Source organism: Phocoena phocoena, chromosome 1, assembly GCF_963924675.1.
Source record: "Phocoena phocoena chromosome 1, mPhoPho1.1, whole genome shotgun sequence".
NCBI classification, from domain to species: domain Eukaryota; kingdom Metazoa; phylum Chordata; class Mammalia; order Artiodactyla; family Phocoenidae; genus Phocoena; species Phocoena phocoena.
The window spans coordinates 102,410,177-102,426,487 of NC_089219.1; the positions used below are offsets into that span (position 1 = coordinate 102,410,177).

Sequence of the window (16,311 nt, forward strand, 5' to 3'; positions counted from 1 at the left end):
ACAGACACTTGAGATGGATGGGGCCTTGTGTTTCAGCGCTCATTATCTATTACTGTAGGGGTTGGGGTGGAGATGGGGGTGGAGGTAGGGATACTCTTCTTGCTGCCTGATGTGTGGCCGAGAAAGTCAAATCCCTCCAGAGTGCCACTGGCTGCTGCTACTTGGACACCATGGATCTTCCTTCTCTGGGTGTGTCGCCGTGTCACAGGACAGGGACTATGGTGCCACCTGGGTTATCTGTGGATTTAAGTATCATTATACACAGACTGCAACAGGGGATTTCTCCTCAACAGCTTCAGTGACTGCTTTCAGCAGCCGAGAAGTGATGAATGGCAATAAATAAGGTGATGTTGTCAGTACTCTGGAAGAGGAGAATCACGTGTGACAAGTCAGAAATTCACAGAGAGGATGAAACTCCACCACACACACCCGAATTCAGGTAGAAAGTAAACTTGAAGCGCAAAAGGCTAACTAACTCACATAAAGGGCAGGCAGAAACTGTCTAGACACAGTGTTGTAGAGGGAGAAGATCTGAACGGAAGCCGAACACACAAGACGGCCCTGTGGTTTTCTGATGGAAAAACCCACATAACGGGATTTATGAATAAGAATGTACGTACAGGGATTGTTTCTATGTTTTAGAGCAGGTTTGGAGATAAAAAGAGAAAGATTGAAGGAACAAAACCTGGGTCCTGCAAGAAAAATCAAATGGATTGGAGTTTTTACATAAACAAGAGAAGTCAAAATTGTGGCTTAATGCCTATTTTCAAGAATACAAAAAGTTTTTGTGAGGACGATGTTCTTTGTGTCTATGGAGGAGCAAAGCTCAAAAGACGTGCCCAGAATAAATTAATAATTGAGTTGACAAAAGCTGGGGAAGTTTCTTCTGGAGTCAAGGGCAGCCTTTTGGTGTTCAGGATGATGGAGTTTATAATGGGCATCATCCTTCTGTATCCCTGAATATTTCCAAGAACAGAACAGAACCTGTTCTTTAGGGAGGGAGCCCAGCTTGATATTTCAACACAAAGGACACTTGCGGCAAACAGTCCAAATCCTGGGTCTGCCGTTTAGAGTGTGACTTAGGGCAAGTTATTTAATGTCTTGGTTTCTCAACCGTAAAATGGGGATGATAATAATAGTACCTATTTCAAAGAATGACTGTTAGTTAAATGTGTTAGTGTCTCCATGGCACTTAGATGGTCCCTGGCACATAGTAAGGTTTAGCCATTATTCTTCTGAAATGCTCTGACATTCTTCTGCTTGAATACAAGGAACCTGGCCACTCATCTGTTCGTTCAATGCATATGTCTTAAGTGCAATGATCTGGGCACAAGGGGGCAGTTAGACACAGTCTCGGCCCCGTGTGTCAGAGAAGATATACTCCCAGGCAGTTACACCAGGAGCTGGTGTATCATGGAGCTATTCCTTCCGGGCCCTGTTGCTGACTCAGTGACTGAGGTCTGCAGGGGTGGCTGTACCAGGTGGTACGACTATGAGTACCTCGCCTCAGTACGTGGTTAAAGCACGGTTTAATTACTTTGTTTTAAAGTCATTAAGCTAATTTGGACATTCCTGATCCAAGGCTCACAAGCCCCATACCTTTCCCCCCATTATTCCCCAGCCTTGAATACAGACCTGTTGGAATGGATTCTCATTCATCTGGGAAAGCGGAATTAAGGCAGTCACACTGGCCTCGCACGGATTCAGTCGCTAACATTTTAAGTTAGAAGTTCAGTTTCCTCTTAGGGACAGTAACTATTTCTTTGTAAAACAGGTGAGCTGGAAAAGGGACACGTCCACTGTGGACCCTTCCTTTTTGACCAGGAAGGCAGGTGTAGGAAGCCACATTTCGCTTTTGTAATTCAATGTGAAGCAGAAGACAGTTCACAGTTGCAATTATATGAATGAATGAATGAGTTTGAAATTAATGACTGTTTCCTTTATCAGTGATATACACAGCTAAGAGGTCTTTTAAGATTGTGGCCATGTAGTTCTCAAAAGGAATAGCCCATAATTTCTTTCAGAGGTAGGTTAAGAAAAAAGAGGAAATATTATTTTGAAATTTGTAGGCTAGCAGTTATTTCACCATTGAAACTAGAGGACAATTCTCTGCAGTCATTAGTTAGAGGAGCAGCCATTTGCAAGGCCAGAAGGGACTCCCATCCCACAGATTCAGGCAGGTGTATAGCCCCACCCAGAACATTTGTCTGTCTTCTCTCTTGAATGTTTCCAGGGCTGAGCCCCTCGGACCTCCCTAAAGGTCCACTATAGAGTCAATAACCCAGACAGACAAGAGTCGTTTTCTGGCATCCAGCTGAAATCTCCTTTTTTTTTTTTTTTGCGGTACGCGGGCCTCTCACTGTTGTGACTTCTCCCATTGCAGAGCACAGGCTCCGGACGCACAGGCTCAGCGAGCCCGCTCCGCGGCATGTGGGATCCTCCCGGACCGGGGCACGAACCCGTGTCCCCTGCAACGGCAGGCGGACTCTCAACCACTGCGCCACCAGGGAAGCCCTGAAATCTCGTTTTTTCTCGAGAAGTTCGTCTCCCAACTTCTTCCTTTATGAACACAGGACATTATTGTTCTTTACATGCAGGAAGTCTGCAATCATGTAGCCCAACTTTGACTTTATGAGTATTTCTTGAGCATTTACTGGCTACTGAGTCCTTTTGTATTTAATCTTCACATCTAGTCCTGATGGAGGTTAGGAAGATGTTTTTATCTCCATTTTAAAGAGGATGAAGTTGAGACACAGGGAGAGTACCTGACTTGCCCAGCATGACACGCCAGCAGGTGGCAGAGCCAGGATTCTAACTCAGGTCTTTGGTCTGCAGGTCGAGAGCCGTTTCCACAATCCACCTGTGGTCTCCACATTCCTACCACAACTTCTGCATCTTCTTGCTCGAATTTGTGCTTGAGAGCCCAGTGCCCAGTGTGAAAGCTTCAATGTGAGGGAAGCAAGGGCAGGGGCATGGGGAGACACCCGGGTGGAGAGGGGGGCTGGTGGCCGGGCCCTGCCCTCCCCCGGAGTAGTCAGGGTCCCTTCCCCTCCTTCTAACCTGCCGCTAAGCCACACACTCCCCAGCTACAGCCTGTTTGGTTGGCTGTCTCAGCGATTTCCCTGAGTGCGCCTGGAATCTCAGAGGTGGCCCTAACTAAAGAAGAGGAGCCTGGTGCTGTGAAAGCTGTGACTCTGTCCCTGCCACACAGGCCTGGACCCTGAGATCCCACGACCCGGGGTCGAGGGCTCAGGATGGGCCAGGTTTCCCACGGCGAGCCAGAGACCTCTGGGAATCACATCCTGTGGGAGGGGGAGCCGGTGATTATGCTCTCCTCCTTTCCAGGCAGAGAGAGCCTGGCGGGAATGAGACTGCACAAGCCCTGGGCGACCAGTTCCAGGCCAGTCACAGCCATGTCAGGAACCAAGGCCTGTCTGGCAGAGACACGTGTGTCTCAGACCAAGCAGTGGCCCCAAAGTAACAGGCCCAGGCCCTCAGCATGCTGCCCACCCGGCTCTTACACCATCCTCTGGACCCAACCTCGGGGACTGGCGGTGCTCATTCCATAAAGGCACTGAAAGACCCTCCCTGCCGCCACACCATGTACAGTTATGGGACTCGGGGTCTCGTCCCTGGAGACAGGCCTAGGCTTGGGAAGCCGGGCTGTTTGGCCCAATCCTGTGGCCATTGCTTCTACAGCAGACAACACAGATAAGCAGGCATCACACAGCTTGGAGGTTGTGTCTGGAGTTTGAAGACCCTGCACAGGTCACTTAACCTCTCTGGGGCTTCCATCTCATCGTCTGAAGATGGAGAAAACAGCTCCCTTATTACCTTGGGGGCTCATTGATAATAATGATACCGCTGTTATCATGTGTGGCATTTGCAGAAGGAACTGCAAAGATTTTCTGTCTTTCTTTCTCACTCCATCAACATTTAATTCATTTCAAGTGTTAATGGGAGGGATTCATTTTTTCATCGGGCAGGTATGTTCTGAGTGCCCACATGTATTAGACCCAGGGCCAGGTGCTGGGACACACAGGTGTGGAGGGCAGTCACCTGAGAGGTCCCCTCGCGGAAAGGCCCACTCAGTAAGTGTGGAGGTCTCAGAAAGCTGCGGCATGGCATCTGAAGCTGGGCCCTTTGGGAGCCTAGGGAGGACAAGGTTGAGAGCACCTCCCAGACAAGGCGAGTCACCCAGTCACCTGTTAGAGTGAGACATCCACTCAGAACCGGGGGACATTGTGTGGGCGCCATGGTCCCGAGGTGGCACCTGCGACATCAGAACACCCTGACACTCCTTACTGCAGCCCTCCTTCTCCGCTCTGTCTCCTAGCTCTCGGGGCCCAGCATTGGCGGAAAAGTCCAGCGGTACAGCTTTGCAATACGGAGGAGTGTAGGTGGTAGTTATAGGGCTTGGGCTTGGGGTTGGACTGCCTGGGCTGGAATCCCAGTTCTACCGCTGACTAGTCACGTGACCTGGGGATGCTACTTAACTTCTCCATGCCTTTGTTTCCCTATCTGCATATCGGGGAGGATGATAGTGACAGTACCTACTGCGTACAATCGGGCTGCTGTGAAGATTAAATGTGCTGATATTTAAGGGCCGGAACTACGTTTAGCATTTAGCAAGAACCAAATTTTAAAACTGACAAATCAAATTTAAATTTGGAAGCTCAGTTAAGCAGTTGCCTATTTGAGACAACAGGTGTCAAAAACGAAATCGAGGCTGTTGAAACTCGGTTGGAACAAGGGCTTGGAGACTTTGATTCGGGGCCCCTCACTGGTTGTGTGCTCCGCAGACGCAGACGGCAGCCGATTCGCGCATTTCCAGCTTGTTAGTGCTAATATTGCCAGTGCCCTTGGAGGATATCCATCCAGCATGCGCTCACGTAGAAACGCCACTTTGTGAACCGTTCATCGACTGTTCTAAAGAAGATGTCAGCCTGATGCAGACACATCTGGGGGCGGCCGGGGAGACTAGTTCATGTTCAAACCTGTCACACAGTAGCTCCGGCGGCATTCTGAGCGCAGGAGCTGAGAGGAGGCTGTGAAAGAGGAAGCCGGGCCGCACCACAGGGCACCGGGCAAGACCAGAGAGCCGGAAATGTCCTTCCCAGCCAGGCCCGCCTGCAGGGGCAACGAGGATGAGAGCTCACCGCAGAAGAGACCTAGCGATTACGCTCGGGGCCGGAGAGCAGTCACTGCAATCCCTGAACACAAGCTCTCCGCTGCGAATGTCAGAACCGCTGTGACAGTCCCTGGGAGACCCGGGTCACTCAGACCTTTGTTATTGCTGCTGCTGAAAAATCGTACATTCCAAATTTAGAAACATCAGTAGGGAGGAAGTTTGACTTTTCTTCATTGATCGGGCGCTCAAGCTTCCAGATGGCTCCGCTCGCTCTCCTCACTCCCTCTTCTTTCTCGTGCTCTCTCGGCTCCCTCCGCCCCCATTCCTTGCAGCGGCTTTGCGCATGCCCAGAGCCTGCAGCTGGCTGGGGAGTCCTGGAGACGGTAGTGTGGTCAGATGGACAGTGACCAGAGGAGCCAACCAGAAATCTGAGCTCCTGTGTCCGCTGTGCCTCTAACCGTGTGATCTCAAGCGCGTCGTTGAACGTCTCTGGGTCTTTCAAATGTTGGAGGTGCAGGGGCTGGTAAAGGACAGCAGAGAGGAAGGAGGGCGGGCTAAATGGTCACCCAGATGTCCTCAGGGGTAGTAACTCCAAAGGGCCGGCAGACACAAGGCAGGGCCTTGTGGTTCAGGGTGCGGCTGGGGAGCCAGACAGCGCTGAGCTTAATTCCAGCTCCACTGCTTCCCAGCAAGTCAGCTGCTCTGGGCCTCAGCTTCCTCAGTTGTAAAGTGGGAATAAAAGTAGCACCTCCCACGTGGGGTTGCTGTGTCACCTAAGCATATGGTAAGTCACCATCATCATCACCTTCTTCCTCAGAATCAGAATGGATTCAGAGGCCAAGAAAGCCTGATAGAATTTGAATCTTGGCTTGGATACATCGAGTGATCTGGGCGAGTCATTTAACCCTTAAGAATCACTTTTCTCATCTGACGCTGGGATGATCGTTATTATGCATATATCACAGGGTGGCTTTAGGGACCAAATAGGACCACCTCCATAAAGCTCACAGCACAGTTCCTCCAGACTGTTAGCCCTTTAAGGAGAGCTGTATTATTTTCCTGGATGTATGACCCGTTTTCTTTGGCGAGGGGTTTGGTTGGCGCAGTGGGCCACATGTAGCTTGTTAGCAAAAGCAAGGTATATGAGGAAGTACCGTCTGGGTAGGAATGAAATTCCTAGTCCTGCAGGCAGGCCCCTCTGGCCCGGTTACACATCAGTGACCTGAGAGTAATGACTGACTAGTCGCAGACTCAGGGACTTTCACGGAAAAGCCTTTCCCTTTCCCAGCCCTGAGCAGGCCAGGCAACCCCCCCACCCCGCCCCCGCCCCCGCCCCCCGACCAAGGAAAGATGCTGTGAGCTCCTCCCCCTCCCCCCACCCCCCCGGCGCATTTCTTCCAGCTTCCCAGTAACAAGCCCCAGCTTGGGCTCCTTTGGGGCAAGACACAGCTTCGGGCCCAGGGGTGTTTGTGCAGGGAGGAGGTGGAAGTAGTTTCTGGAGCTTGATTCATTACAGCAGCAATCTCGGTCAAACAGGTTCCTGCAACCTCTCGGAGGCCTCTTTGTTCCATTGTTCCAGAAAGCCAGACAGGCCTCCCTGTAATCCTGGGAGGGGGAGGGGAGGGGGGGAGAGGGCGGGGGAGGAAGCCCCCTGGAGTCTAGCCAGCAGGCTGCTGCGGATGGCGATCTCATCTCTGTTCACACAACACCAGGGGATCCCATTCTGTTTGATTATAGCTTGTAAACCTTGGGCAACTGGCTTTCTTTGCTATTTTCTTCTCCAGGGGCTGAGGGGTGGCCAGAATCTGTGGAAAAAAGCTGGAAGCATACTGGTATATTTTTTTTTGGACTCAGACTAGATTTTCTTGAAGAGTTTTTCCAAATCTGCAAGTCAGTGATAGGAAAACTGGAATATCAATGGACATTCAAAAAAATTAACGAAAAAAAAAGGGGGAAGGAAGCTTTCAGATAATTTGCAGCATAAATTTGTTTTTCATACAATGGAATATTATTTGGCCCTAAAAAGGAATCAATTATTGATACATGCTACATACAGATGAATACTGAAAACATTATGCTGAGTGAAAGATGCCAAGCACAAAAGGCCACGTATTACATGGTTCCATTTATATGAAAGATCCAGAACAGTCAAATCCATAGCGACAGAAAGTACATTAAGTGGTTGCCAGGGGGTGGGGGAGAAGAGAATAGGAAAGGCTGCTAATGGGTATGGGATTTTTCTGAGGTGATGAAAATGTTCTGGAATTAGAGAGTGGTGATGTTTGCACAATTTTCTGGACATACTGAAACTGCTGAATTGCACTTTAAAAAGGTGAATCTTATGGTATGTGGATTATATCTCAATTTTTTAAATTGCATGATAAAACATTTGGGTTTCAGCCTGTAAGAAACTATGGAGGCTGATCGTGTGTTACCAAAAAACAAAACAAAACCCAAAAAACTACTGGTCAGACAGTGAAGAATTGGGCTCAGTCTCAGTCAGTCATCTGCCTATCTAATCATCTGCCCACAGGCATTTATTGAGCACTTTCTATGTGTCAAGGCATGGGCAAGAACCAGGTATATATCAATGAATGAGACAATCTGTCCCTCCTTCATGGCCTCCCTCTAGCTCATTGTGCCCTCTTGGGCAGTTTGTTGAACTTCTCTGACCCACTGTTTCCTCATCTGTCCCTATGAATGTATAAGAGGCTGAGGTCCTAGGAAAATACGACACAATTGTATCTTACCTGGAACAGTGGTTCCCAACCCCACGGTACATCAGCACTTGTCTCAGAGCCCCGTGAACTGACAGGTGTCTGAGGGTCCTGTGTCAGTCAGCCCCAGGTGGCTTTGTGGCACTATCAGGTTGGGAATCCCTGCCCAGGCACCTCATAGTCCAAAGCCTGACTGCTTAGCCATCCCAAAGGAAGTTCCCTGCCTTCTCTGGTTGCATTCTGGATTGCCCCAGGTCTTCCAAAACACACTTCAGAATCACCACTGACACCTCCCTTTGGGGACCCTTTATTCACAGAGCACTGCTGAAGGGGCCCGGCATTTTACCACCTGCAAAATTAATTTTTCCTGCACTTCACTTTCCACTGGTGTTAAAAAGAGTGAAACCAGGAAAAAGTTCCAAAATAAAACAAAATTACACATCCATTTATAGGGTCAGTTTGTACTTTAGAAATAAGCTGCTCGTTTTGCCCAGTTCTCGTTATTTGGGGGAATATGTTCTATGAAGTCTCCTAAGCACAGACAATATTTTTCAGACCAAAGGGTACCTGATTGTTATTTTAAGGTAGGATTGTGAGTCACATAGGCTAGGTCACAACATTGGTAAATGAACTTTAAATGTGAACAGACGTTTACACACATACACACACATCCTTAAAGCTAGGACGTTTTAATATCCTCAACCTCAGTACTTGGTGCTTCTTCCTCGTTGGACAGGTAGGCAGAATGAGGTTCAACGTTCTGTTAGCTGTGCGCACATTTGAAAGTGGAGTCGTCCCTCACAGGCGACCACCAGGGGGCGCCCGATACCTTGCGGTTGCGAAAAACCGGAAGTGACGGAAGAGAGGGTGAGGGCTGACAAAAGTGAGAGGTCAGTCAGGCTTAAGGTACACAGGAGCAGACAGGGGGCTTCCTACCTGGATCACTCCTCTCTGCGAAGGCCACAATGTGGATCCCGTTCAAATCATCTTCCTATGGGAGAAAAGAATCAAAGTTACTCTCCTGGGTAGAGAGGTACCAAGGACAGACTCAGGGACCGGAATGGAAATGGGAGGTGGTGGAGGGGGGTGGACGCAGGGGCACAGAAGAGCCGAGCAGGGCATGCATTCAGGACAGGAATACTGATGAGCCCCTGGGAGGAATGTGTGGAGTTTGATCAGTGGGTTTGCAAGACAGGAAAACACCAACTCCACACAGACATTAGCACTAAAGGGGCCTCACCCCGGTGGCCTGGTGGGTCCAGGAGAGCAGCAGTAAAAGGCAAAATGAGGAAGAATGTGAGTCTGGTTTATCAGGAGCTGTGAGGGCAACAAGCATTCTGGACACAGCTCAGTGAGTGCGCACGTCCGTCTGTGTTCTCAAGAATTCACCTCCAGCAAATATAATCGGCGATGTACCAGATTATGGAAACTTCCGAATGCTGCTGACAGATCCTGCAGCTGTCCCCAAACAGGCAGCAGACAGGACTCTATGCGATAAATTAGGATGTGGGTCTGTTTTGGTCACACGAGGATCACATGCAAGTGTAGCGCTTCCCTGTTAAGACATCTCTTATTGAAGAAGCAGAACCTGTGTGGTCAGTAGGGGACGCCTTGCTGACTGTGACCTCCAGGTTGTTTCCTTGGGGTCCTTTCTGCTCTGGAACCCAAGCTTGCCAAAGCAGGATAGGCCTCTAAAACATGTCATGAAAGTGGGAGGCTACAGGGAGAGTCTGGAATTTGGAGTTAGGGAAGGTTGAGGGTGTGACAGTAAAAGTGTGTGTGGATGTGAAGGCTGGGACGAGGTAAAGAATCTAGAGAGAGTATTTCAAATCCGTGGACAAGCAAGTGGCATTCCATGTTTCTATGTCCTGGGCAGAAAGGACCATATATATGTGCCTTGTGTCTCCTCTGCATTGATTATTCCTGCAGAAGGAGAAGCGGGAGCTTGGAGGGTCCCCTCTTTGGGAAATGCGATCCTCAGAAGACCTGGAGAGGAAGTTGTGTGAGAACGAGGCACCGGGGACAAATCCAAGTGAATATGATTATCACTGACACCAGCAGAGGGATTCACTGGATGCCCTGAATGTGTCATATCAGAATCATTCTAGGGAAAAAAAAAAAAAAACTCCAGGCATCTCAACCCTCCCATGATCTCTGTTTCCATTTCAATTGATTTTAATGCTGGTGCAATCCTATCTAAATGCTAATTTTTTCCCCTTTGAGTTTGGAATGGACAAAAACCTCCAAATAGTCTAAGAGAGATTAAATGGAAAACATTATTATTAAAAACAAGAGAGTAGGCACTGCCATGGTCAGACTCTCTGGGGAATTGAATTTTACAGATAACGTGTGTGTGTGCGTGCGTGCGTGCATGAGTGCAGGTTTATTACACAAATCCGACAGCAACCAGAAGGGGAGTCTGAGGTTTCACTATTTTACATTTGCTATTATCGCCAGACAGAATATCTTGATCAGTTCTCATTAGGCTGCCCCGTGTCTCTGTCTCCTGCCATCAGTTGGAAGTAAGCAGTGTTAATTCTGTTCATTTCTGTGTGCCCTTCTAGAATGCATTTGGAAATTGGTTTTAGAATTAAGAATCCATATTCGTTTGCTAAGAGGCTGCTTATAATACAGCTGTCACTCCCCAGGCCTGAGGTTGTCCCTGGATGGAGAGCCATACGTAACCCAAAGAAAGAGCCTCTCTCTTTGTGGGTCTCAAAGATTCAGCCCACAAACCTGTATTGAACACCTGCAAAGAGGCAGGCGCTGCTCAGTGCCGGGTGTTTTCAGTATTTTCAGTAATAAACTCACAGAGCAAGAATCCATGGACAAGCGAGTAAGTCAGGGTTACTCAATGAGAATCCAATGTGCATGGGGGAGGAAGAGCCAAGCTGACCATCCACGGGCCTGAGAATAGCCCAGGGGCTTTCTCTGAACCCCACAGCCTTTGCTGCCCAGATCACCCATTTAGTCATCACCTTGCCTTGGAAATAACCTTTTTTGTGTGTGTGTGATACGCGGGCCTGTCACTGTTGTGGCCTCTCCCATTGCAGAGCACAGGTTCCGGACGCGCAGACTCAGCGGCCATGGCTCACGGGCCCAGCCGCTCCGTGGCATGTGGGATCTTCCCGGACCGGGGCACGAACCCGTGTCCCCTGCATTGGCAGGCAGACTCTCAACCACTGCGCCACCAGGGAAGCCCAGAAATAACCTTTTTAATTGCACAAATCTCTTCTCAACCAGATGGCAAACTCTCTGAGGGAAGGCATTATGGCTTAAAATGATAATGATGATGAAAATGGAGACAATAATATTTACCACCCTCTGTATCAGTACTTTGTAAATACATTGTTTCTAAATCTCAAATCAAAGTCTCATTCCTATGCAACGCTTCAAGAATTAAGTGACTTCCCTTAAGGCATGAGATGGTACGTGACATAACTGGGATTCAAGCCAGTTCTGTCTGGCCCCAAAGCCCATGCGCCTTCTCACTGAAGGGGTCCAGAATAAGCCACTGTGGCATAAAAACTATTTTGGCTGAAGGCATTTGAATTCCTGAAATCTTTTATCTGCCTAAAAGTAGAGCCTCCCCAAAGAACTTGTCATCACTCTAATTTTCTTTTCTCAGATAGACATTATCACGAAACTATCATATCTGCCATCTCTTCTCCTAAGGGCCCATTTATCTTTCCAAAAAGTCATTTCGTTCTCCCAGAAGTGCTCCTCTGCCCCTACCCACCCCATTCCCCATTAAGATGGTATATAAGCCCCTCCTTGAATCACGTTTGTGAACTTGCATGCATAAATAGCTAATTAAATCTTTCTCTCTCTCTCTCTCTCTCTCTCTCTCTCTCTCTCTCTCTCTCTCTCTCTCTCTCTCTCTCTCTCTCTCGCCAATCTGTCTTTTGTCAGGTTAATCTGTAGGCTGTAAGAAATGAACCTGAGAAGGTAGAGGAAAGATTTTCCTCCCTGACATTATGAGCAGCAGAATGGGCTCCTTAAATCTATTGTCTCTCCACAGGCTTTGCAGAAGAAGTGGAAATTTGGGAGTTACTTTGGTGAATACCTTACTCTAGATTCCCTAGCACTTTGTATGTCCCTTTGTCATAGCAGCAAGCATACCGGGCTGGTGTTGTATTATTGCAACTGTTTCATCTACTTAACCTCAAATTCCTAAGGACAGGACAGTAAGGCTTATTTTTATAACCTCCGTACTTAGCACAATGTAATAGGTTCTTCTTAATGTTTATTGACTTAAAAAAAAAGAATATAGTGATAAAAATCTTACATATCGCTTGAAGAAAATTAGCAAATATTAGAGATACCAAGGAGAAATGAAACATCAATTACCCACCAATCAATTACCATTGTTCTTATTTAACTCTGTTTCTTTCCAGTCTTGGTTGAATGTTTGCTCTCATGTTGAATGAAGAGATGCAAAGGAAAAAAAGAAGCAGTTAAAACTGTCAGACTCCCTAACTAAGGGGCAGTGAAGTGGTGCAGGGGCTCATCTGGAGGAGATCTCTGCCCTCCTCTGGGAATTACTTGCCTATTGCAACCAAGGGAAGATTCTTTTAGAAAGAACTGCTGACTCCCATTTCTGTGGGTTTTTGCTAAGGACTCTGGCTGACCACTTGCTAGGATGGAGAGCTGGTGGGAAGGTGGAGTCTCAAAGAGGAAGGACAGGTCAGCATTGGGTCTGGACCACCCTGGCTACCTTGACATTCTTTGAATATTCTAAATAAATAAATAAATAGTTGTCTGGGGCTTCCCTGGTGGCGCAGTGGTTGACAGTCTGCCTGCTGATGCAGGGGACATGGGTTCGTGCCCCGGTCTGGGAAGATCCCACATGCCGCGGAGCGGCTGGGCCCGTGAGCCATGGCCGCTGAGCCTGCGCGTCCGGAGCCTGTGCTTTGCAACGGGAGAGGCCACGGCAGTGAGAGAACCGCGTACCACAAAAAAAAAAAAAAAAAATAGCTGTCTGATTTTCACACAGCAAATATTACTAGGTATAATGTTTTTAGGAATAATAAGTTATGTGTTTTCTATGATTTGCTGCTTTAAAAACCTGTAGAGTTTGGGAGAGAAGAAGGTCAATAGTTGCTTTAGCTCTACCTAGTTTTACTATTTTATTTAAATATCTTGCAATGTCTAAGGAAGTGGGTATTGAAGATAAAGACTTTAAAGTTCATGAGCTGGTCACTTTCCCCAACATGTGGGGTTTAAGTTGCTATGGCCAAGTAGCCCAAGAAGATGCTGCTTTGGGGGTGGGCACATGTGGATGGGTTGGGGATAGGCAGAGGGGTTCCCCAAAGAGCCTTCTGACAGACTGATTTCTGCTCCTCCTTTTTCAGGATGTGAAGATAACCCTGGATGGCCTGTCTTGCCCTCCCTCCCTAGTTGGAGACTTGGATGAGGGGCTGACTAGGTCTGGCTAGGGCTTCTGGGGAATCATGTGGGTATTCCATGATGGGGTGTTGGAAAGGAGTAAACCAGTCTGGTTGCCCTTTTCTCTACCTGGTTAACTTCCATACACAGCCCTTTCCCAACTAGAAAACAATTGAATATATAATAATGTGAGCCATCACTGTTATCTTACAGTATAGCAAAAGCTGTAACTTACTAAGTGAAAAGAAAGCAGAGAATGGGTTCCAGTGAAGCCAGGCAGTGAACTTTCTTTCTGAACATCTACCTCCGATATGGGAGAGAGAGCATTTCTTCAGGGCAGTGTGGAGGATTAGGGGTGTCTGTGAAGGAGGGGACAGGACATCTCCCGCTATGGTGTGGTGGTTCGGGGTGTGATACTGCTATGTCAGTGAGGAAAGGCCTGAGAGAAGGGGTCTACAGTTTTGCAGTGTCTCCCTTCCAGGAGCCTAGAGACTTATCTCTTAAGAATGAACAAAGTAAGAAGAAGAAATAAAGATAAAGGCATAGCAGAACAGAACAGTAATAATCACTCTCGATTTAAAATGGTACCTTGTGTCATGAAAGACAAAAACCAATGACCTCTTCCAGATTAAAGGCAACTGAAGTAACATAACAACCAAACATAAGCCTGTGATCCAGGATTGGATCCTGGGCCAGGAAAAAACAAATGTTTTCTCTTGCTATAAAGGATATTAGTGACAACTGGTCAATTTAAACGTGGAATTGTATTAGTATTAATTTCCTGATTTTGATAAGCATACTATGATTATGTAAGAGAAAGTTCTTGTTTTTAGACAACTTCTGAAGTATATAGGAGCAAAGGGGTATTGGGTCTGCTACTTAGTCTCAGACACTTCAGGAAAAAATCTGTATATCTATCAAGAGAGTGTGTGATAAAGCAAAAGGAGTAAAATGTTAACATTTGGGGAATCTGGGTAAAGGGATCATGGAATTCTTTGCACTCTTTTTTATAAGTCTGAAATTGTTTTAGGTGAAAAGCACATGTGCTTAATTTAAAAAGGAATATTATTTTCAAAGCACTGTTATATGCTTTTTGTTATTTTTAAATCTAATAATGAGACCTCCTAAAGGTTAAATTTTTGAAAGGTTTAAATGTTAGGGAAAGATGTTTCTATTGTGCTGTGTTGCTCTTCTATAGTCCTCTCCTCTGGACCAGATCATTTGCCTTCGGTGTGAAATGTTTGTTCTACCTTCAGACATCCAAAGAAGTTACGTGCCATTAAAACAGAGGGTGTCAAGTTACTCCACGGTTCTGTTCATCTGTCACTTTAGACTCTGAGTTAGAGAGTAAATATATGCTTCCATGTTAATCCCTTTCTGCCCCCTCCCCGCCAGAATGTTGCCTTATGGGGACATGGCCCACTCTAGGAGGTATACTGGAGAAATGAGATTTGGCCCCAGGTGGTCTAAATTTAAGTCCCAAGATCTAATGCTTATTAGTTATGTATCCGTGAGTAATTAATCTAATCTGTATGATTGTCAGTTTCCCCAGGAAGCTAAAATAATACTGTTTCTATATCACTTTCTAGAACTGTTGAGAGATCCAAGTAAAAAGATGCATGAAATGCTTTGAAAAATGCTCCATAGACTTTGGTTTTTACTGTTTACAGAATTTTGTATAAAGCTGGGGGTGGGGGGGGAGTGTATCTCCAAGGCCCTCTTTCTAATGCAATTTGACCCACCTTATGTCTTGTCCGTGACACAGACCTAGGGGACAGTCTGACTCAGCATTTTCCAGTGCCTTGAGTTGATATTTACAAAAACAGCTACCATGCATTAATGGAGTACCCCCTATGTCTGGGTTCTTCACACCTTTCATCCTTACGAAAAGCCGGATTTTAGATATAGAAATTAAAGCTCAGAAAGACCACGTGACTTGATCTACAATGCAAAGCTACTAGGTGGCAGACTGTGGAATTGAGCCCAAGTCTGTATGTAACTCATGGTCTGAGCGCCTTCTACCACGTGACCTTGGGTCTCTGGTGGCCAGTGAATGAAAGCCAGTAGAAACTCTAGGAAATGAACTCAGAGATAGAGTAATTTTGCCTACTGGCCGGCCCAGAAGAACTGGGTTGTAACTCAGTGTGCTATTGTCCACATTTCAAATTCTCCACCATCCAGACATCCACTCCAGGCAAATAAGAATTTGTCTGAGTTTTGGAACTCAAAGGGGTATTCTTCCTGGGGAATATACCCATCTCTACAAAGCAGAAAGAGTTTGCCACTTTCTTACCCATGTCTCAAACATATCTTCTGGGCGCAAGCGACGTAGAGTGGGTCTGAAAAAAAAATAATAAGATGAGCTTTGTTGAGTAGGGATTACCTTGGCTGACACCAAAGCCTCAGCACAGTGAAATGTAGAATGAGATGTTGGTCCATTTTCAAGAGTGTCTACGTACCTGTTGTCTCCCCTAATGAGACAGAGCAGATTGACCCTGTTGTGTCACACACAGAGCTGGGCCTAAAGCTCTCAGCCTTTTCATGGGCCCATTTGATCCAAGGATTATAAAATCTATTACAAATAATGGGTCAGAGGGCACGGAGTCAGCTCACTCCCAGGCCAAGAAGCCATTTCCCTCCTCACATACAGCTGCCATTCCTGAGAACCCAGAGCAGGCCCAGAATGAGGAGACCCAGGAGAGGAAACAGCCCAGAACTACAGTTGTTTTGTCACCAGGGTCATCCATCAAAAGCCCTTTAGGGATGTTCGGAGGAGCAGGTAGGATCTATCTTTTGCTCATGGTTTCATTTCTTTTTGAATGTTGACAAATACTGTTAGACATGTTGACATTTGTTCCTCCGGGTGCTGCATCCCTGTAGGGACCAAATGATGCTCCAGGTTCAACGAACCTATGTGAGCGTGTGGAGGGGAGGGTGGGTGGGTAAGAGGGTGAACCACCACCATATGCCATGTTCCAGTATTGCCCTCCCTTAAGAGCTGGGGTCAGCAAACTACAGCTGGTGGGTCAAATCCAGCCAATGGCTCCTGTTTTTATAAATAAGCTTCCTTTGGGA

The 16,311-nt window shown here is 47.1% G+C and overlaps 1 protein-coding gene across 1 annotated transcript in view; it reads right to left on the reverse strand.

The window, feature by feature from the left end:
* CASQ2 (calsequestrin 2) overlaps positions 1 to 16,311 on the reverse strand; it is a 59,395-nt gene that overhangs the window by 5,388 nt on the left and 37,696 nt on the right. Inside the window, exons 7-8 of the mRNA XM_065875940.1 lie at positions 15,530 to 15,575; positions 8,785 to 8,839 (exon numbers count right to left, since the gene is read on the reverse strand). Of these exons, the coding sequence (XP_065732012.1) occupies positions 8,785 to 8,839; positions 15,530 to 15,575 (101 nt within the window). The remainder of the gene's footprint in view (positions 1 to 8,784; positions 8,840 to 15,529; positions 15,576 to 16,311) is intronic.